Genomic DNA, 24,355 nt, shown 5'->3' on the forward strand with positions numbered 1-24,355 from the left:
AGGCGGTCTCACGTGCTATGCTGAATGGGGGCCTTGTGGGGGCGGGGATGGGAAGATTGGAAGGGATAGACAAGGAAGAAGGAAGGAAACAGCCGTGGCCTTAAGTTAGGTAACATCCTGGTATTTGCCTGGAGGAGAAGTGGGAAACCACGAAAAACTACTTCGAGGATGGTTGAGGTGGTAATTGAACCCACCTCTATTGAGTTGACCTCCCGTGGCTGAGTGGATCCCATTTCAGCCCTCATACCACTTTTCAAATGTCGTGGCAGAGCCGGGAATCGAGCCCGGGCCTCCGCGGATGGCAGCTAATCACGCTAACTATTACACCACAGAAGCGGACTTGCAACTAAATCAACTTCATTTTCGTCAAAACTCTTGTGTAAAATTGGACGTTTGGCTCTACAAATATCTTCGATGTTCAGTTGATCCATTCTAATGCTGGGACCAAGATTTCTACACACCACTCGTTTCAAATAAACCAATGGCAATGCTAGGTCCAGAGCTGAAAACGTCCACGAGCTATAGTATGCAAAGACGGCAGTCTCCAATAATTATTTCATTCTTTCTTAATCCGTTTACCATCCAGGGTTGGTTTTTGCCTCGGACTCAGCGAGGGATCCCACCTGTATCGCCTTAAGGGCGGTGTCCTGGAGTGTGAGACTTTGAGGTCGGGGGATACAACTGGGAGGAGGACCAGTAACTTGCCCAGGCGGCCTCACCTGGTATGCTGAACACGGACCTTGTGGAGGATGGGAAGATTGGGAGGGATATGTAAGGGAAAGGGAAGGAAATGGCCGTGGCCTTATGTTAGGTACTATCCCGGCATTTGCCTGGAGGAGAAGTGGAAAACCACGGAAAACCATTTCGAGGATTGCTGAGGTGGGAATCGAACCCTCCTCTAATCATTTGACCTCCCGAGGCTGAGTGGACCCCGTTCCAGCCCTCGTACCACTTTTCAAATTCCGTGGCAGAGCCGGGAGCTAATCACGCTAACCACTAGACCACAGAGGCGGACTCCAATAATTCTTATCTCGGTAAATGTTCTTTTAGACAGCACTTCATTCCGAAGTGCCTCATGAAATAAAGGCACGTTACTGCATAACAAAATTATATCATTATCTTGTCTAATTATGAATTTATAAGGATTTAAGGAATTCATCTTTACCGTAAAAATGAGTCAAGTGTAGAGTAGTACAAAGACCATTACCCACGTACGACTACAAAACTTCTCAGCTTCGGGGATGATAGCCGAACTGAATTGTTACTGGCCCCTCACCAAGGCAGTCGAGGTTCGAATCCCAGCCCGTGCACGTGGAATCTTTGAAATGAGACTCACATGTCTATGGTTCAGATTCTAGGTAAAGTCCCATTGCTATGATCAAAATATTAACAGTCACATAAAATCGCAAGGTTCTTTCCTTTTACTAAAAACCTCATTTTCTGTTTTATTGAAGCAAAAGTCACTCCGGCGTGTCTGCCGCGGTTCGAATCCCCTTCAATATACGGAGGAGTTGTTAAGTGCAAAGTGACGTCCCTATAATTAGGATTTCCGTTGCTATGAGCACGATATCAATGAAATATATGAAGAAACTAAGGGAACAGAAAACAGAAAAAGAAAGGAATATTGTGGAGGAAAAGGGTTTCTTTTGACAAAGATATTTTGCGTTTTGCCATGTTGTAAACGCCACTATTATGTTTGGCATGGCATTGAACTTAAGTTCAGTATTTGAATATTCACTTGTTTCTTATATGATTAGCTACTCATTTATTATTATTTATTTAACTGGGAAATCAACGACATTAATTTTATCTAGCTAATCTACACAAGGAGTAGGTTCAGATTCACGTTTCCAGGAGATACATGAATCAAAGGACGTTATAGCTATTGCTATGTATCACTACCCTTTTACAGTGTGCTTATTTGTTCTGTTATACGATTCAGGAGTTAAGTACCATATTAAAAAATGTTCACACGAAAATGGAAAGGCTGAAGTGAACATCTCTTGTGTTCTCAGAGATGCTGCATCCCGGAGATCTGTCATCGTCCATGGACTCCATACCGTATGACGGCTCTGTTGGATCTCCAGGAAACCCGGGCCAGCAGCAACAGCAACGCACCAAGCGTATGCGTACCTCTTTCAAGCACCATCAGCTGCGCACCATGAAGTCTTACTTCGCTATCAATCAGAATCCTGACGCCAAAGACTTAAAACAGCTCGCTCAAAAGACGGGGCTGTCTAAAAGAGTTTTGCAGGTAGGTTTTCGAATTTTATTGATAATTAAACTATCATTCATTGCTTCATAATAAGCTCCCAGGGAATCCGTCCATCCGTTCATCCATCCTTCCATCTATAATTTATATTATTTGACAGGTAAATAGCGTTCCTAATCATCATCAGTTAGCTGTCCGGTTCCATGGCTAAATTGTAAGCATGTTCATCATAAGGCATCAACTCGAAAGACGTGCACCAGGCCTCTCCGGAGGCTACGCGCCACTAAAGAGTCAGATTACTGAATGTTGCTCCACCTACGTACCTGTTTGCCGTACGCAGCGTCCCTAACTGAGTCTGACATTGCTTCTAGTTGTGCTAAGCGCCTCAATTTCACCTTTTCTGCCCGGCCACCCTCTCTTCCGATTCTGCAAGTAGTCTAATAGATCTGAGAGGTCTAGGTTAACTTATTTTCACGCCCTTTGTGGCCCTTGCGTTTCCTTTGCCGACACCTTCATTCTTCGAAGGGTGGGGCTAATTCCTCCCTTTTTTTTCTTCCTGATGAGAGAATGGTTGCCTAGTTGTACTTCCCTTTACACTTGCCGGGCTGAGTGGCTCAGACGGTTGAGGCGCTGACCTTCTGACTCCAAATTGGCAGGTTCGATCCTGCTTCAGTCCGGTTGTATTTGAAGGTGCTCAAACAAGTCAGCCTCATGTGCGTAGATTTACTGGCATGTAAAAGAATCCTGCGGGAGTAAATTCCGGGGAACTGGGCTTCTCCAAAAACCATAGAAAATTATTTAGTGGGATGTAAATGACAATAATATTATTACTTCCCCTTACCAGAGTAATCACCACCATCACCTCCACCAACCACCATTAAGTCATCCATTCATCCAATGCCCCATTAATATGGCTATAAATCCTCTCATCGTCTCAAGTTATTGTGAAAAATAGACTACCAGCGAATAAGTCATTTTAAAGATATTAAAAGTATCACAGGCAACGCCCATAATAGGTACGGGGAGCAGTAGCCTATACAGTAGGCTACATACTAAAGAACAGTAACCGAGCGAGTTGGCCGTGCGGTTAGGGGCACGCGGCTGTGAGATTGCATTCCGGAGATAGTGGGTTCGAATCTCACTGTCGACAGCCCAGAAAATGGCTTTCCGTGGTTTCCCATTTTCATACCAGGCAAATGCTTGGGCTGTACCTTAATTAAGCACTAGAAATTCGCACTATACAGGCTGATATAGTTCTTAATTCAGGTTACGGGCTTGGGACATGTTGCTCATCAGTCGTGTGTGGTTTTGAGTGCCAGAACTGCTGTCTCAATTGCTGAAATGTATTTACCAACAGCCCCGAAGAGCATTGTCCTACCAAGCGATCGCTGCTTAGCGCGAAGACCTGCAGATTACGACGCGTCATGTGGTTGCCATAACGAATCCTCTCGACCCTTATTCTCGATGTTCTAGACAGGGGCTGCTATCCTACCGTCAGATAGATCCTCAATTGCAATAACATAGGCTGACTGGACGCCGAACCAGCCCTCAGATTCAGGTAAAAATTCCCAGGCGTAGCTGGAAATCGAACACGCCGCCTTCAGTTAAGAAACAGCCATGCTGCCCCTACACCACGGGGCCAGCTGAAAGGTATATGCTTGTGTAAATATAATTGTTTGGAGGTGAATTTAGTATGACGTTTAGAATCTTAACCCTGCTTTAACAGAGACAGGTTTCGGTGATGATGCAGTAATGAAGGAAGGCAGCATCCGTAGTCTAATTTAAGGAACAGCCTAGCATTTACCAGGTGTGGAAATGAAAAACTACAAACAGTCATGTGGAAGACACTTCAGTCGAAGCCAAGAGCGTTTATTGTCGCTCCAGAACAAGATATTGCAGGTGCAAATTTTCCATAAACGAAGTTTGAATCCGAATACAAACTGCGGCAATCGTCAGTAAAGTCAGTAAAGTTTCCTTGGAATGTTTCCAGATATGTACATGAATGGCGGAATTTTGAAACCCCGTTCACATTGCCTCAACCGTCAGAGCCACTCAACCCCACTCTACAGTTCGTTTGGTGGCGTGCATATCTCTTTCTTTCTTTCTTTCTTTCTTTCTTTCTTTCTTAATTCGTTTACCCTCCAGGGTTGGTTTTTCCCTCGAGCTCAGCGAGGGATCTCACCTCTTCCGCCTCAAGGGCAGTGTCCTCGAGCGTAAGACTTTGGGTCGGGGGATACAACTTGGAAGGAGAACCAGTACATCGCCCAGCCAGCCTCGCCTGCTATGCTGAACAGGGGCCTTTTGGGGGCATGGAAATATTGTAAAGGATAGATAAGGAAGAGGGAAGGAGGCGGCCGTGGCCTTAAGTTAGGTACCTGGGGATGTGGGAAACCACGGAAAACCACTTCGAGGATGGCTGAGGACGGAATCGAAACCCCTCTACTCAGTTGACCTTCCGAGGCTGAGTGGACCCCTTTGCAGCCCTCGTACAACTTGTCAAATTTCGTGGCAGAGTCAGGAATCGAACCTCGGCCTCCGGGGGTGGCAGCTAAACATGCTAACCACTACACCAGAGAGGCGGACTTTTATTTTATTTATTTATTTATTTATTTATTTATTTATTTATTTATTTATTTATTTATTTATTTATTTATTTATTTATTTAAATGTCGTACTGATGGTCCGTGATGACTTGGTTGTCAATCAAGAAAAATGAAGTAATCATATTGGCGATATGGAACTCCAATACTTTCAGGCGTCTAGCAGGACATCTGGGTGATATAAGCTACAAGTTTAGTTTTTCTAGAAACATAATTAATGATCCTTTCTTTTGCTGTTATTTGGTTCAATTCGGCACGGCATGACTCCATCTCTCACTCTGAAGTCACCCAATTACTTGTACTATGAAGTCCCGTAAAAAGAGTAATTGCTGCGGTGAAGGAAAATCCTTTCCTGAAAGCCCCAATGAAGCAAAATATAACCTACTCGTCTTGTAAACTACTCCGGATCTATCCACCAGCTGACAGGAAAAGTGTATTCTCAGGTGAAAAAATCATTTTCATGCGTTTCAATCTTCATTCATCAAGATATCTTAAACTCATCTTTCTTGTCAATCTACACGGGGCTGCCTTTTTACGTGAAGTAGGTATCCAAATCACTTTCGGAAAGTGTTGAAATTAATGCACATCCTTTTGATGAAAGAGTTTTGCATTGACAAATTATGCCAGGATTCTATCCTGCAATCTTGTGCTCAGAAGGCGAGCTGTTAACTAATTGAGAAAATCACAGGCTTGATGATCAAAGATATCCAAAGAATCACATAATGAATATGGACGTCGCAGACAATCAATCAATCAATCAATCAATCAATCAATCAATCAATCAATCAATCAATCAATCAATACATACATACATAGATACATACATACATACATACGTACATACATACATACGTACATACACACATAATACCGAAATATATAGTAAATCAATCAATCAATCAATGAAAAAAGTAAACAAACAAAATAAATACCAAGATTAAAAGCAAATGATCAATCTATGTGCCAAACAATAAATGACAGACAAGCTAAAAAAAAAACAAATAAACAAACAAATATGCAGGAAAAAATCTAATCATCATAGTTAGTATGGTAAAGTATTATTTGCTTTTCGCTCACGCAGACGTTCCATGGCCAGCTGTTACTAATCGCTGTAACGTGCTGACACTACGTATCACTCACTCCCACCTAACTGGTCGTAAATCGCCCTTAAAGCGGCCGTTTTGACGGGTGCTAGTCATATAGCCAGAGGCCAACTCGTCCATCACCAGTGATCTTTGCCGTGCTAGGCGAGGTGTCGGCCGCACTCCATGCATAATGGAAGCAACCTACTACTTGGTGGGAGTGCTTTATGGGAGAAGAGAGTCATAAAGTGACCATATGCAGTAATTAAAAGAATGTCACGCGTACCGAACAGGAGAAACAATGAAGCCAACCATCTTGTTTTTCACATCTCTCTTGACGAACCTTGCTTATTTATCAGAGTATTGTGCATTAATTAACAGAGTGATACGGCTTGCAGTCCGCACTTGTCCATGAAGGAAGTCAAGTCTCACTGCAAGATTCCAATCCAACAATAATACAAATTAGTATCAGGTCTTAAAGTCTGACTCCTTTGCGTTGAGGCCTTCGGTTCAAAGGGTCCCGGGTTCGTGTCCCGACTACAGTAGGTCGAGAATTTTAACCGCACCTGATTAATTCTTCTGGCTCGGAGACTGGGTGTTTGCGTTTGTCCCAAAACTCTCCTTTTCGTATTCAGACAACACACCTCACTGCCAACCACCACAGAAACACGCAATACCGAGCTGGATAGCTGCAGTCGCTTAAGTGCGGCCAGTATCCAGTATTCGAGAGATAGTGGGTTCGAACCCCACTGTCGGCAGCCCTGAAGATGGTTTTCCGTGGTTTCCCATTTTCACACCAGGCAAATGCTGGGGCTGTACCTTAATTATGGCCACGGTCACTTCCTTCCCATTCCTAGCCATTTCCTGTCCCATCATCGCCATAAGACCTAACTGTGTCGGTGCGACGTAAAGCAACTTGCAAAAAAAGAAAAAAGAAACACGCAATAGTGATTACTTATGAGGTCGGTGTTAGGAAGGACATCCGGTCTTAAAACAGGGCCAAATCCCCACGTGCGACACAGTTCGCACCCGTGACCCAACAAGGGCGGAAAAACGGTAGAGGAATAGGAAGAAAGAAGTATCAGGTCTTGAAGATTGGCTGTAAAGTTGTGTAAAATTTACATCGACAGCTAGAAAGGCAATAGAGAACACCAAAGGAAATGTTCTAAGGTACCTACTTAATTACGAAGCTTTAGTCTCCAGATACTTAACAACCGGGATTCCGCGACACCAAGCACTGTTGAAATGTGTCTCCAGTTATCTCAGTTCCATATTCAAACAAACAAGCATGAAGATATTGTACTAGTGATTTCCGACCTCTGGCACACCTGTGAAAAAACGTGACTAGTACCTCCCTTCGTTATCTCTTGATATGTACGGCCGTATCTGCGATCCTTTCGTGGAGTTCTCAAGTAGTTTAGATAGTTTGTTCAGCCTGCAAGAAGAAAAATTAATTGGCTGAACTGAAATGTGATCGGACATTTTGTCAAATTCAATGAACATTCTTGTACTTTGGGTACCGGTGAAGAAGGAGCTTCCTGAAAATGCGCAGAAAAATTCAAACTTATTTATTCCAGTCCGCTATATCTCATTTATGCGAACAAATGCTGTCATGTTTGTGGAACATTAAAACCGACTATTTTACCTCCTGAATACTTTATTTGTGATGAACCATCATCATCACACCAGTCCTTCACACAGAGAGAGCTGCATGCCCTCGGGAGATTTTTACGGCTGTAGTTCTCCGTGGCTTTCCGCCATGTATCACTATCAACACATTTACAGCCTTCGTCTTTGCCTGTTAAAGTTGCGACCAAGAGTAATACTACTGGCCTCTAAGAGAAGCACAAACAGTCATAGTCAACAGAAATGTGCATTGAAACATACGTTCACCTTTTTGCTTTTTACTGAGAGTGAAGGGCATGTCTCGTGGAGCATAACAGTTTTATTCTAATTAATAATCAGTCTGCAGTGATAAAAATCGAACGCTATGAAAAGTCATCAATCCAGGAAAGAGTGAGACAAAGCTGCACTTTGTCTCCTCTCCATTTCAGTGTTCATGTAGAACGGGCGGTAAAAGATATCAAAGTGGAATTTGGAATCACACTGCAATTTCAAATCTTAACCTTGCAATCACGAGCAACGCAATAAACTTCCATGCTTTCAGATGTTTCAAAATCCTTGCTGCAACTCGATCTGGTCCGCAAGCTGTGTCAAGACAGGGTACGGGCTAAGGACTCGTTTAAATCTTCTTCTGATATTTGAGCTGAATTTCGTACATCTGCGCTTGCTTAGACATTGCAATCTACAGGAGTCAAAGCATTTTCGTGCCCAAATATTGCAGTGAAGTAGTCAAGAGTAAGGGGCACTGGCAAACCACTGTTCATGACATGCCTCACTACTCGTTTTCTGTTGCTGCTGTTGTTTTTGTTGTTTAAAAATTATATTGGGCTACTTCATATGCGATTTCTGCTGTTTCTTCTCTTTTCCACCTACGCGCCGGACTAGAGCTTTGATAATATGTGAATTCTTGATTTCTTACCCCCTTCTTACGTATGTTATAGTATCTCACAGCTGCATGTTTAGGCCCAGGTAGTTTAGTCATGATCTTACCTTGGAGACAATATCATTTATTTTATCCAGAGTTTGGTTAGTGATGTTCTCTGCAGCCTGTCCCCCAACATTGCTTCATATCATTCTTGGGACTGTTTGTACAGCCGGCAGTAGTACTATAAATTAACTTGGAATACTGGCTATTTTTAAAGGTTGTGTACTTCACGTTTCTATATATTCATAGAATATCCCATCCTTGGGTCATTAGCCATACCTGCTGCCATTCACAGGGCCCAACTTAGGGTGTTTCTGAAATTGCTTCACCACTGTAATGAACAACATTTACCGTTTTTCACGGTTAGCAAAGTAAATAGCATTAACTGTTACAGTACGGAAGTGGACTGTTTCCGGCTACAAACCACGGGCATGCAGTCACTCAGAGTGCTCCAAAAGGCAACTGCTTTTATCAAGGCCATATTGATACTAACGGCTACAAGATGAACAAATATAGGTGACATATGACTAATCCAGGAAGGTTCGGTAATGAGCAAACCTAAGAGAGGTAAGTGAGAAAAGAGGGCTAATTTCCTTCTCCGCCATGGTGACAAAGACCGCACCTCCAGGCTTAAGAGTTAAGACACGGCTAGGACTGTACAAAAATGTGTCTTAGTGTGGATATATCGTTATATCGATCTTCATCATACGAAGGTCCGATCGTATTCAAGTCCGTCTCCGTAGCGAAACGGCTAGTGCTATTAGCTTCCGTCCTCGAAGGCCCGCGTTCGATTCATGGTACTGCTAGAGATTTAAGAATGGCGGGAAGGCTAGTATGCGATAAAATAGTACATGCAGCTCACCTTCCTTGCAGTTTACGTTTCGCCATATTAAAACTAATAGGTGTTGATTATTATCTTACTTGTCATCACCATATTGTAAACTAATTTGCCTGATGGCCATGATCGTTAAGGCATCAAGACTACAGGCACCGTGGTTAGTCGGTTTGAGTCGCGTTCATCGAAAAAGCTTTCACCATCAGAACGCTGGCTCTCAGAGTAGGAGAGCTGGTGGTATACAATTTCTAATCACTAGATTGCGTGACTAAAAGAGTAGGTTACGTGCCGACACCGGGTTTCACCCTCTCCCTTCATACTATCATGTATCACGTCATTCATTTCGTCACATTAACTCCATTGGTGAGATTGATGTCAAGAAGGCCATGCAGTCGTAAAATTTCGCTACGAAGATTCATGTCACTTCATATCCAACCCCGCAGAAAAACGACATAAGGATTGGAAATACAATCATCATATTGTAATTGTTTTCTTGTGACCTATTTTATCTGGATATAATGTCTCTCTCTCTTCTTAAATTATGGCTCGAATCTCATCATGTGTTTTACACCGTAATTCTTATATGTGTTTTTTTGTTTTTTCTTTTTTCTTTTGTAAAGCACAATCTGCTACTTGGTGGTGTACTTTGCAGGTTTGGTTCCAGAATGCGCGAGCGAAGTGGCGCCGTAATCTGATGAGGCAGGAGAGCGGCCAGCAGACACCGGGTTCGGTTCCCGGTCAAGGCAGCACGACGAGCAGTGGAGGACCTCCCTCGGTCGGGTCGGCCTCCGTCATCATGGGTGACAGTAACAGCCTGCCACCTCCTCCAACACCTGAGGAACTTCATCACGCGCACCACCATCACCCTCAAACGACGCAGACACTCAGCTTCGCCGACCTCTACTAGAACTGCAACCGTACGATTGACGGATAACCTCGGTCTTGGAGCAGTGCTGCGGCCTCCCGCTATCAAATACACGAAGTACAGAGCCACGAAACATCCGTAGAGCAGTAATGGTTATTTTTCCAACGTCTTCGAAATACCCCTAGTTACAACACTACCGGCATCCGAGGATGCTCCAGCAACCTGCAAAAACTTCACGATCGAAAATTTCCTACCTTCCATTGCAAACCTTTATTTTACAAGCATGGAAACTGTCTGAAGTCCAATTTACGGACACAACAGGTGTGTAGAATTTGTCATAATTCTACAAAACGTAAGACATGCTCCGTGAGAGAAAAATCACTTCTGAGTTTTGTGGTGAATCGTTCCTGTAAACGGATGGATGTTTTTCAGACCAAATCAGTACTGCAGAAAATGTCACTCATTATCACGGGAACAGACTAGATTTTAAGTTAAAATATTGCTATATTCTGATTTGTTCTGTAAATAAGGTATTTTCGTTTTGACGAAATAATTACTGTAACATATCCGATGTTTAAAACATCATAGTTGATAACTTTGGACCTACATTGCTGATTTTTTTTTTTTACATATTTCTTCACATCCACATCAATTTATTTCTAGTGGATATTCTCTATGTAGAGCCTCCGTGGCTGAGACGGAAGCACTTCGGCCTCTCACCGCTGCATACCGTGGTTCAAATCCCGGTCACTCCATGTGAGATTTGTGCTGGACAACGCGGAGGCGGGACAGTTTTTCTCCGGGTAATCCGATTTCCCTGTCATCTTTAATTCCAGCAACACTCTCCATCTTCATTTCATAGCATTTATCACTCATTAATAAATCACTTTAGGAGTGGCGACCCCATTGTAATAATAGCCTGTATATGGTTCATTCATTCCATCCCTGACCCGTTCCAAGACTGGAAAACTGGGTGTAGGTTTTCATTTTAATTCTCCATCTATCTTTCTACAACAGGTACACCAATAACAGAACGATACAAGAAATTAATGTAGCTGTTATTTTAACCATATTATGCCCAGAAAGATCAATCATTTATAATTGAAACTATCTATGTATTCTAATTAATGTAAAGATTCTAAAGAACTTAACAAATTATTGCGAGAAAGAATCTGAAACATATCACCCACAAGAAAAAATTATAGTTGGTCACTTCGGATAACACAGTTAATATGATTCCACGTTTTGCGATAATAATAATAATAATAATAATAATAATAATAATAATCAACGTTGTTTTTAGCGTTAATTCCAACAGTTATTGTGAACATTTTTATTTTAAGTGCTGTCTGTTTTGTATTCGTAAAGTTCAGTATACATGTCAACAAGAGTCAAGCTAGTATACAACTCTTTTTGACTTCAGTATGCCTTCATTGTAAATGTATTTAAACCAAGCGGGTTCCTTGATGCTAATCGTGCTATGGACTTGAATACATTTGTAAATTAATTCAGAAGTTACCCCGAAATGCCAGCAATTGCAAGATAAATCTCTTTCTCTCTCTCTCTGGCTGTATGCTCAATGTTACGTCGTTTAACGAATAACATTAATGAACGTATTTCACGAGCTGCGCAGGTCTTGTAACAATCTGGAAATAGAAGGAAAAGAGAAATCTTAATGAATTCTTTGGGTTTGCTAGGGATAGACTTTATCATTTCTAAACATAATCTCGAACGTACGTTTTAAAAAAAAAGCCATTGGACGAGACTAAATGAGGTAAATAAGTTGTTTCTCCATAATAGTATGTATTAATTACATTTTCAACTTAAAACTTCTATTAGACAGTAGTTTGGATGGTTAACTCAGCGGAAGTGCGACGAACGAAGCTGTTGAGTTGAATAGTTTTTTTTACGTACTTAGCTTGACTTAGGTTGTTGAAATGTCTTAGAAAGTTGTTGTTCACGATATCGACATTTTATCTGAATATCTCCTTAGTGTGAATGACTTAAATTATAATCGCTAATATATGTTCTAAATACAAAAGATACTTGAGCAGTTCACTTACTTCAAGTTGAATAGCGGAATATGATTCGTAAATGCCTTCAGTTCTTCACTGAAAAAGCTCTTTCACGGAACTTTCACCATCCTAAGACTCAGAAGTGAATTTTACAAATCCCATGCAGCACACACACACATGAACATTCACTGAAATGAAGAAGGGGCCATTTAAGTATTGTGAAATGTCTTTCGACCGTATATTAAGGAAATTTTAGCGTGAGGTTTGTGAACGTTTCTCATTGCTTTTTCATACAATTTTGAAATAGTTATTGGAAAGGTATTTAAATAATTCACTTGAATGAAAGACCACGAATTAACATTACCGACCCACATCGACCCTTCCCTTCGATACTATTATGTAAGGAATTCTGTAACTTAATACAACCTTACATCATAATAGGTCAGTATAATACACGTGGTGGCGAGATAAATGTTTGGACATGTATGACTCTCAGTGTTATGACTCACAAGCGATAAATTCGGATTTTCTACCTAAAATTCTCCACAGTATTCGAATGGTCCCTTCTTGGTTAGAAGTTATTTAAACAGTATATGTCAGGCAATGGAGCCACGTTGTTAAGCGTGTCATTGTGGAGTACTGTGACTGTTAATATTACTGTAGATCGTTGTAGGATGGCCTCTAGGACTGTGTGGGAGGAAGCCATTTCAGAACGTAATGACCTTACTTTTATGAGAAGTAAAACATAACTTAGTAAAGTTTATGTCTTGTAAGACATCTGGATGAGAGTGATATCAATAATGTCGACAAGGTACGACCAAGAGGATTTTTGAAATGTTTGAATTAGGCCTTTCGTCACGCCTCTCCATTAACGACGATACTAGTAGAAAAGTATAACGCCCCTAGTAGCCACATTCACAGGTCATCAACAACCCGGATTCGTGTTAATTCTCATCCTCAGTATTTCCTTATTTATAGCCCAATATTTCAGACTGGAACACACATGTGTTGCGGGTCAGTATTTATATGTATCGTTGATAACAAGTGCCCTTTACTTTGAACACAACTTTCGAATGTGATATTGACTCCTCGTTCGCACATTACTGGTATCAGACGCTGTTGGCCCCAAGTTTGTAGCAAACTAGTACAGAGAATGATCCACATTGATGGAAGAGTTGACTTTCATTTGCATATACAGAGCGCATGCGTGAAAGGAAAATGAACCTTATCGTAATCGTACTGTAGAATATGTTTTTCGTGACGTATTTACGAACTCCTACAGTATACTGTATTTAAGGTTCATTTTCCTTTACACATAGCATAGCAAAATGAACTCGATGAACATCGCTTTGATGGACTGCATATCCATATGTGGCCGGGAGGGGTGACCAGTCTTAAGGAAAATAATGGATAGGAAGAGCATTGTGGTATACGATGTATTGTTTCCTCACGGGCGATGTGTTAAAATACGATATTGTAGTCCAAGGTAGTCCGGCTTCTTGGATGAATAGTCATAGTACTGGTTAGGAGGGTCCCGGGGTCGATTTCCAGCAGGACCGGAGATTTTGACAGCGTATGGTTCAATTTCTTTTCCTAGGATACAGAACGTTCGTGTTCGTCTTAATACACAACTCTTCATTATCTATTATATTTCAGATATTACTTGATTTCTTGGATTTCTTCTGGATCATTCTGTTTTGAAAGAAACTTTGTAAATCTTTTTTTTTTTTGCTAGGGGCTTTACGTCGCACCGACGCAGATAGGTCTTATGGCGACGATGGGATAGGAAAGGCCTAGGAGTTGGATGGAAGCGGCCGTGGCCTTAATTAAGGTACAGCCCCAGCATTTGCCTGGTGTGAAAATGGGAAACCACGGAAATGTAAATCATTTTACCGGTTCCTGTGTTGCAGTTCCATTCTTAATCAAGTAGATCCCGGTGAGTTTCGTTAAGCAGTCCCTCTGATATCAACACACAGCAAACAACACACATCTATTTACTCTGCTCATCCAATGGAAAACGCAATCACATCGCTCCCAACGTGGCCTACTTTCCTGGCTTTTACTCGAGTTGTATCGGCTCATAACTTAATCCTACGGATGTTCAATACAATTTATTAGATCAATTTTCTTCTCTTACCTTCCTCCATAATACATCTAGTATGGTATTATCATCAGTAACTATGCTTGGTAAACTGTTCAAATTAGACTGTGAACTCTACCACCAAACCATATACAGTGTGAAGGGGAAATGGCTACGTGAGTGCTATTTTTTATAACAAATCAACTCAATGGTATTGCAGTATGTGCTATTAGTCGCAGTGCAAGTGAGCACATGGAACAAGTCTACCAACTTTCCGCTCGACCATGCGGGAGTTTATTGGTAGCAGTGATGCCAATGATATTCAGTGATAAGAACCATACATATCAATGTACTGTGTATTTACTTATATATATATAGCGCTTAGATAAATTAATAAAATCCACAATGTCAGTGTCATACCAACTTCTATTTATTCACTTACAGTCCCTCCAAAAGATATTCTAACATAGGCCTCTATTTTCAAAATACCCTACCCTATGGCCGGTAGCCGAAGTTTCCTAAAAATCAGAAACAATTCTTAAAAACACGACTTAGTTACCAGCGTGCTCGTCCTTCCATTTCTATTTCAGTCTTGGTGGGAGAGAAATCAGTGAGTTCAGTTAACGTGTATGTACGGTATGCATTTTGAAGACTACTGGCAAGCTACTCACCGAATAAACTAGCCAATTGTCGTGCATTATTGAAAATCAAGCAACAATGTAGCTCGGAGTAACTGTTGATAAAATGATCATAGCCACAGGATTTCCAGTTTTACATAGAATCGGGACGTGACTTTCTATTTCGAAAATTCAACATGCATTGGCCGGGATTAAACCTGCGACCGCCATGGTGAGAAGTCAATGACTCCGCCACCCGGCTTTCAGATCCCTTAGGCTATTGCATGATTAATGATTCTGTAAAATAATAAAAATAGAAAAGAAAATAATTTTCTCGAAACAAATTCGTCCTCAAGAGTATAGCAAAATGATACGTAATTCACTCTTGATACATTTTTTGAGTAGGAATGTTTTGAAACTAGAGGCCATATGTCTTTCAGGAGAAGTTATCTGGAAACAACTCAAGCAGATGAAGTCCAGTTTGTGAGGTGAGTAAAGTAGAACAGTACTGATTTTCTTAAATTCTCTGTCCAAATCATCGGACGTCTCTTGTACTGGAAGGACGGTCACTGGACTGAGTCCAGAGCGCGATAGGAAAGGTGTAATAAGGTAAGTCACTTGGTTTGATATTTTAACAAAGATCAGACTATAATCAAATCAATATTTGAATGGATTTTTTAATTAACTACGACTTAAGAAATGTGTTTATTTCGAGACTATTAGTTGGTTCCTGCGGAATTTTCCTACCTTGAGCTTTGCAGATGTGCACTTAAGCATCATCTGCACGTTCAAGCTGATACACCCTGTTAGGACATCGATAGTGGTTTGCAAATTGGCACGAATGTTTCTCTAACACAGGGCTAAAAACAGGTATATGTCTAGTTCGATTTAACTCAAGGGCATTTTGCATTATCCTACCCGGCTAAAGCCTGTGTCCTACAGAGAAAATTATTACAATTTGTTTAAGGGAACGGAGCCTATATGAACAGAATTATAAAGGGCCATGCACTTATTTCTTGAGACAGGGCTATCTTGTATTATTTCAATACACTTACAATAAAATTCTTATATTGTTCATGTATCTAAATAATAATAATAATAATAATAATAATAATAATAATAATAATAATAATCATAATAATAATAACGGCGTATGGCCTCCGGAGAGGCCTGGTGCAAGTCTTTCGAGTACACACTGTAATAGCCCCTCGCGTGTCTGTGATGATGGGGCCCTACCTGAGATGAATTGTAATGCTGAAGACAGCACAAGCACCAAGCCCCAAGGCATAGGAATTAACTTAATGAAAGTAAAACCGCGGTCAGGCCGGGAATCGAACCGGGTTACCCTTGGACCACTGGCCAGCACGCTAATTATTTAACCATGGAGCTAGACTTGTATCTAGGTAATTTATACGTATTACCTTTGTGAAAGCCTGCCTTTTAGGTTGCAATAACGAATTCGCTTTATCTTGTCTATTTGTACCCCTACGGACAATTCGATAATAAGATAGGCATGTGTTTCCGTACCGCCTATAGATTTGCAGAGTTCAGATATTCACATCCGATTACAATATTTGTAATGAGACGGAGTAACTGTTAAGAGGTAGCTGTTACACCGTTTGAAAGTAGCTTAACGAAGCATTCTGATTGTTAGCATTATGTATCATGAGATATGTACGTGGTTTGGGACAGGCTATTTTAGCTAGTGTGATTAAAAGATTTCTGCTTCTCAAGGACGGAAAAAGGCTAGGATTGGGAAAGCAGTGGCAGTGGTTTTAATTAAGGTACAGCCCCAGCACTTGCCTGGTGTGAAAATGGGAAGTCACGGAAAACCGTCTGTGGGATTCCAACAAACAATCTCCCGAATGCAACCTCATACCTACGGGACCCTTACCTCACGGCCAAGTAGCTCTGTCAATTAATTGTGGCATAGCATTCTTCATACCGATTAAATGGAATAGACTGGTCAAAGCTACACAAATACAAAATCCTAATAGACATTACTTAGAAACGTCAACAACATATTTTCAAAATTAATTAGGGCTACGTGCTTAATTTTACTACAAATTACATAAACTGATTTTCATCATTTATATAGGATACAAACAGAAATATTAAGGCAGGATACATAATTTTCATTATGTTCTCACAGTATCTTGGCATTTTATGTCCAATAATTATTATTAGATTTATTATAGTCCACCTCTGTGGTGTACTGTAGTGGTCAGTGTGATTAGCTGCCACCCCCGGAGGCCCGGGTTCGTCTCCGACTCTGCCACGTAATTTGAAAAGTGGTACGAGAACTAGAACGGTGTCCACTCAGCCTCGGGAGGTCAACTAAGTCGAAGGGGGTTCGATTCCCACCACAGCCATCCTCGAAGTGGTTTTCCGTGGTTTTCCACTTCTTCTCCAGGCAAATGCCGAGATGGTACCAAACCTATGGCCACGGCCGCTTCCTTCCCTCTTCCTTGGCTATCCCTTCCAGTCTTCGCATCCCCCACAAGGCCCCTGTTCAGCATAGCAGATGAGGCTGCCTGTGCGAGGTACTGGTTCTCCTCCCCGGTTTTAGCCCCGACCAGAAATCTCACCTTCCATGACACAGCCATTGAGGCGGTAGAGGTGGGATCCCTCTCCGAGTCCGAAAGAAAAACCAAACCTGGATGATAAACTGACTAAGAAATAAATAAAGGGCCATCGGCCCCTAACGAAAAAGTTAAATATGATAAACATGAAATTCTAGGTGTAAGGCTCATCTCTAAAGATAATAGGCAACTTGATATCTTTGGAGTGTACAGACCGGAAAAGGGTAGCGCTAACGCTGATTCGGATTTATTTGTTAAGATAATCAGCTATTTGGGAAACGATATGGAAATGAACGCGATTGTAGTGGGTGATCTCAATTTATCAAATGTCAAGTGGGAAGGTAGCCTAATGCGAACGACAGGAAGCATGACCAACAAATAGCAAATAAGTGAGTATGGGAAGGGCAGCTGATTCAGAAAGTGATGGAACCAACTAGAGTAAGAATATTTTGGACGTGGTGGTCGTAAAACCAGATGAGCTCTATAGAGAAACCGAAGTAATAGATGGTATTGGTGATCACGAAGCTGTTTTTATCGTAGTTATATATAAATGTGATAGAAAGAAAGGTCTAAATGTAGGACTATTAGGCAGTACCATATGGCTGATAAAGCAGGCATGAGGGAATTTTTAAAAAGTAACTATGATAGGTTAAATAAATTTCTTGTGGCTATTTCTAGCCGAGTGCAGCCCTTGTAAGACAGACCCTCCGATGAGGGTGGACGGCATCTGCCATGTGGAGGTAACTGCGTGTTATTGTGGTGGAGGATAGTTTTATATGTGGTGTGTGAGTTGCAGGGATGTTGGGGACAGCACAAACACCCAGCCCCCGGGACACCGGAATTAACCAATGAAGGTTAAAATCCCCGACCCAGCCAGGAATCGAACTCGGGACCCTCTGAACCGAAGACCAGTACGCTGACCATTCAGCCAACGAGTCGGACACTATGATCGGTGGAAGACGGTAAATAAAAATGTAAACATACTCTGGGTTGGGTTTAAAGCAATTGTTGAGGAATTTGAAAATAGGTTATTATCTTTAAAGGTGGTAAGGAAGTAAAGAGACTAAGAAGGAGGTGCAGATTGGAAAGAAATAGAGTTAGAAATGGATGTAGAAGCAAGGGTAAACTGAAGGAGCTTACTAGTGCACCGTATATTGTCACAAATTCCGCCTTGCTCAGGGTAAAAGCACGTGGTACGTTTGGAAATGGGCAACAATGAAAAATCTCTAATTAAAAAATTATACTAACAAACGTATATGGCCAGGAAATACGGACATACAAATACTGAACGGAAACTCAGGTATACGGGCAAGACGGATTTATTACTCTAAAAATATGAATTCAGATCATATTAAACCAAAATCTATATAAATAAAGTTGTAGGAGGTCCGCTGCCTGTAATTTCGTTTGTTTTGCAAATTTTTCAGATATTTACCCGATTTAGGTCAACTCAAGACCGTATCAGTGGTTTTTAGCTTTAGTGTCTCTTTTTATGTCTGTTTGTCTGTTTGTTTGTTCCACCATCACGGCGAAACGGCAGGATAGATCTCGACCAAACTTCATATATAGAGTATACTGATCCAGGGGAAGGTTTAGGTATGCATGTGATTTGTAAATCACTTAATAGAATGGGTGTTTATAGGGAAACCACAACAGTTTTCTTCAATTTTCTCTTATACTATTGATTTTCTGTAAAATCCGTGGACTACATGTGAAACCTCCCTTCATTTTAAACAACTTTTGTTTGAGCATAATATCGCTTACTCTTCAAAGGACGGATAAAATTACTACTTTGAGCGGATTTCATGCTCTGCATTGAGTGGCCGACAGAGCGACAACGAACCTACCGGTTACCATGGCAACGTCTCTGGCTGCTTGCCAGCAATGAAGTAACATAGGTTAATGTAATTTTCTTCAAAATTCCTGTAAACTCGTGGTTGTTTCTTGCGTAGAAGACGAGAGAGACGTCATGCTGCCATTCTGCGGAATATTTGCGGATTCCCGTTAGAGGTTACAATCGTCGTCGAATAGCTTTGAAGGGGCTATTAAAATTTGAATAGTACAGCGGAGTGTAGCCAAATATTTCACACCATAAGGTTTTTTCTGGCGTTTGCTATAAATTTTACTGCATTTTTCCTCTACTTCTGTTTTCAGCTTTAATTTTTTGCCTCTGTCTTGCCTCTTTAGATTTAAGTAATAACACCAAAAGTCATCTTCTTATCTGTTTATCTAAGAATCCCTGCGCCTAAATTTCTCCTCTGTTTCTGCTTTCTTATATCATAACTCATATCATCACAATTTAGTGAGAGGCATTTCATTTTTACAATACATCCACTTAGTATTTAGATAGGGCTATTTGTCCCATCTGGCTGTCCTCAGTTATAATCCTATTTTCTATTAATTTCAACTTTGTTAACTGTAATATTTTCTTCCTTAATTACTCTGTATGTATGCGAGTGCTAATCCAGAAACCTGGACACTCTTTCCTTTGAGGAAAAATTGTAATCTGTTCAAATGTATGACTTTTTTGGTCCCGGAACATATCGACATATGGTGGCAATTTCAATGATGGTGTAGACCTTCGTTTCGGGATAATTGGTGGCTAAACGGCAAGTCTTATCACAAAACAGAAAACACAATCGCGTTCCAATTTCAAGAGATCTACAACTTTGGTCCTATGACATATTGTCGTATCTCGATCCCTTATACGTTAGATAGAGCTATATTTCTCAATTTTAAGATAATTTTGTACTTTTTACACGTTTGTCTGTTTGTCCGTCTGTTCCACCATCACGGCGAAACGGCTGGATAGATCTCGACCAAAATTCACATATAGAGTGTACTGATCCAGGGAAAGGTTTAGATATGCATATGGTTTAAAATCACTGAATACAATGGGGGTTTATAGGGAAACAACAACAGTTTCCTTCCATTCTCTCTTATACTACTGATTTTCTTTAAAATCCGTGGACTACATGCGAAACATCCCTTATACGTTATGCCCCTTTGTTATATACATTACTTCGCTTGGTCACTGCACACTCTTTCCTTTTAGTGAGTATTCCAGGCTGTTCAAATGTATTACTATTAGTCCCCGAAAAATATCGAAATATGGAGGCAATTTCCTCGACGGTTCAGACCTTCGTTTCGTGGTAACGGCTTTCTAAACCATAAGTCATTTCACAAAGCAGATTTGGCAATCGCTGCTCAATTTGGAGAAATCTTCAGCTTTGGTGCTATGCCTTATTGCCGTATCTCGATTATTTATATTTAGGATACCGATCTCGATAGCTGCAGTCGCTTAATTGCGGCCAGTATCCAGTATTCGGGAGATAGTAGGTTCGAACCCCACTATCGGCAGCCCTGAAAATGGTTTTCCGTGGTTTCCCATTTTCACACCAGGCAAATGCTGGGGCTGTACCTTAATTAAGGCCACGGCCGATTCCTTCCCACTCCTAGCCCTATCCTGTCCCATCGTCGCCATAAGACCTATCTGAGTCGGTGCGACGTAAAGCAACTAGCAAATATATATATATATATATATATATATATTTAGGATAGCGCAGCATGTCTCGGTTATAGTCAAATCTCTCCAAATCGAGTGGGACTATCGTTAGGAAAAGGGGCCTGACATTATAATGAAAACTACCCATCTCTATTGCGAATGGCAGCTGGTAAGTGAGCCTGCCGTTATTGTAGAAACTCCCGAACTCGATTGTGAATGACAGGAGGAAATGTGACCTTCCATTATCATCGAAATTTTCCCAACTTGCACTTCACATGGGAAACAATGTATGGGGTCTTGCCCGTTTTGTTTCTCGGGTATCGCTATGAGACGTGCAATTTAATATAATCTTACTCACTGCGTGTGCAGTAACTTACGTAGAACTCCGTATAAAAGGTATAATATCGTAGCGAAGCACGGGTACATTTGCTAGTAAAATATAAAAATCAACGTAAAGTCTACCCAAAATCGGCCAAAAAAAGTGATCCACGCATAGACATAATTTCACATTAACGAAAGTTATACAAAGAAAACACGGGTAACGACCCGGAATTACGATTACAATAAATATTGCATGGAAATTTGAACGCGTTACGTAGTTTTGGATGGTGTGACTGCTTCGTTACAGCCCGGAGGCTGGTTTGGACCTTAATTAAGCCTTTCAACAGTTGCCGTTGAAGTGGACAAATCTATTTTCTTAAGAGAGGCCTTCCTTACTTGTGCTAGCCTTCATTTAATGTCCACCTTACTTCTGCCATTGTTAGTTATTCTTGTGCCCAAGTAATCATATTCATCTACTTCCTCTAAGATTTCATTTCATAATCTAACAATTTCTGCATCACACTACTTCGTTCGACTCTACTCCATTACTTTTACCTTGAATTTCTTTGTTTTCATCTTGAACTTCTTCTCCAGGACTGTATCCATACCACTCAGCAATTTATCCAGATCTTCTGCAGATTCAGATAAGATATCAATATCATCGAATAGTCTCAGAGTTTTGATTTCCTCTTCTTGGATTGCTATACCCTTTCCAAATTCCTCTTTGCGTTTTTTAACCATGTTCTATATTGACAATGTAAAGGAGAGGGGACAAAATGCAGTCTGGCCTGACCCCTGGAATGGTGCTTTAGTTTCGTAGCCCTCGATTCTTATCACTGCAGACTGATTTTCGTACAGATTGTAGATAATCCTTCTTTCTCGATGACTAATCTCGATCACCTTCAGAACCTCAAGTAGCTTGTTCCAATCCTTTTCTATATCTACGTGGGCTTATTCTTCTGAATTCCTTCGTTTAAGGTCAGGCGTATAGTTAGTATTGCATCACGTGATCCTCGCAGATGGTTACCTACAGTGGGTAAAATAACATTCATACACTGCTCCTGCGGATTCTACATATCTTTAGCAAAAAACAAGTAGTTTATGCCCTAGTACACGAATGATATTTCTTAACGAAGTGTGAAGAACCACCTACGAAGAGAAATTACGCAGCCTTTACAACAACAACATAAAAACGAATATGATTTTCTGTTCGCAAAATTATTATTCACTCGTGTTGGAACACTATCTTCCAACACACACAGCTTGACAATCATTACTTCTTATGCATTCCCTGGGCATGTATAACTGCTTTAAGCATTCGTGGTTTGATGTGGTTTAGCCATCAATTTTCGACCATTTCTTCTTCATATGATCGATGAAGTCTTCTTTTGACGATCATGTCCGTTTCTTTACTCTAAGTTCCAATAATCCCCACAGGTTTTGCTATGGGATTGATGTCTGTGGAGTGTGGAAGCGTTGGAAGTTGCTCGCGAACATTATACCTGAGCCATCTCTTGTTATACGGGCCGTATGCTTGGGATCGTTGTCTTGTTGGGGGCCTAACTTCACAGCGCCTAGTTTTAAAAATATACTAAAATATTAAAAACCTGAAGCAATTCTTGTTTTCATATAACTTATACGAGTTATATTTCAACCAAGATTCAGGAGGATTGAATGAATATTTGCTGAAAATAAATATTTTACTCTGTCTATAACAATGTAAATAACGCACTAAATCCTTATTTCACCAACACTTTCATAAGAAATTAAAAACAAATGAAAACAACTAAAAACAAACCACAACTTTATGACAATAAGCAATCCTTCCCCGTTTCCTTTCGGACAGTCGTGTGGAAACTTATTTATTAACGCTGCTTTTTTCACGTCGTTCTTATAGTGATATAAATAGAGCATTAAATCATGGTTAACAAATATTTTAAGACATAATTTCGTGGTCTCGGTTAGGCTTCAGTAAACTGTATTGCAAACTTTCAAATTCGCGCAACAAGAAGCATATCGAATAATCTAGTATTATCACTTGACAGAAATCCAAGCTTCCGTTACCCTGTACACTAGTCGTATAGGTCTATCATAAACATATTTACGTACTCCATTCATCTGCTTGACATATCGTCCACTAAGAAACAACACCGTGTATCTGACAATGCTCTTCCTATCCATTATGTTCCTTAGGAGTGGTCACGCCTCCTAGCCACTTGTGGATATGTAGTCCATTCCATGAGAACAATTTTCGTTGTATTCATTTCCCTATACCCCCATTTAAAGGAAAATGAACCTTATCGTTCGTATGTTGGCATGTAGTATTTGCGCACTCCTACAGTAAAATGTATTTAAGGTTCATTTTCCTTTATACATCAGCACGGGTAAACGAGCACAACGAAAATTGCCCTGATGGACTGCACATCCATATGTGGCTGAAAGACGTGACCAATCTTAAGAAACATAATGGATAGGAAGAGCATTGTCAGATACGCGGTATTGTTTCTTAAGGGACAACATGTGCCTTGACTACTGTACCGTTTGTACACGACGTCACAGATGCTGTGTTAAGAATGTACGCCTGTGAACAGCACTGAGATCGTATACATCTGGATTGGAATTAGCTGAAATTTTCAGACCTTATTGAGATATATGTACGCGTATCTTGAGTTCACAGCCCGGAGGCTGGCTTGGACCTCAACAGCTCTGCCATCAACCGTCATAGATCGCCCAGGCTTCACTGAACAGGCGTACTTGGGAAATGATGTGAAGTAGTTTCCCGTTGCATTCTCACTGAGCCAGAAGTTGCTATTACATCTCAGCCGGCGAAGCCCACTGAAATAAACGCACCAACTGGCCCTATGAGCAACGTTTTCACGCCATTCATAACAGGGACTGGCTGCATAAGATGAATGGCATTACTAGCACGTCTCATACCTCAGTCACTTTCATGTTGTCAAAGCCAAAGATGAGACTGAGACAGATCAATGAAAGTAAAACATTTGTTCTAGCCCACACCAGAAAACATAGTGCACTGTAAACTCTAATTATCGTCAGAAAATACATCTTATTGAGATAGGAAGATCAAATTTC

At 40.8% G+C, this 24,355-nt stretch overlaps 1 protein-coding gene across 1 annotated transcript in view; it reads left to right on the plus strand.

Moving 5' to 3' along the window:
* LOC136865079 (LIM/homeobox protein Lhx9-like) overlaps positions 1–10,184 on the plus strand; it is a 197,055-nt gene extending 186,871 nt beyond the window's left edge. The window contains exons 3-4 of the mRNA XM_067142385.2: positions 2,016–2,254; positions 9,930–10,184. Of these exons, the coding sequence (XP_066998486.2) occupies positions 2,016–2,254; positions 9,930–10,184 (494 nt within the window). The remainder of the gene's footprint in view (positions 1–2,015; positions 2,255–9,929) is intronic.
* Positions 10,185–24,355: the final 14,171 nt, after the last annotated feature.

This window comes from Anabrus simplex, chromosome 1 (genome assembly GCF_040414725.1).
Source record: "Anabrus simplex isolate iqAnaSimp1 chromosome 1, ASM4041472v1, whole genome shotgun sequence".
Taxonomy (NCBI): domain Eukaryota; kingdom Metazoa; phylum Arthropoda; class Insecta; order Orthoptera; family Tettigoniidae; genus Anabrus; species Anabrus simplex.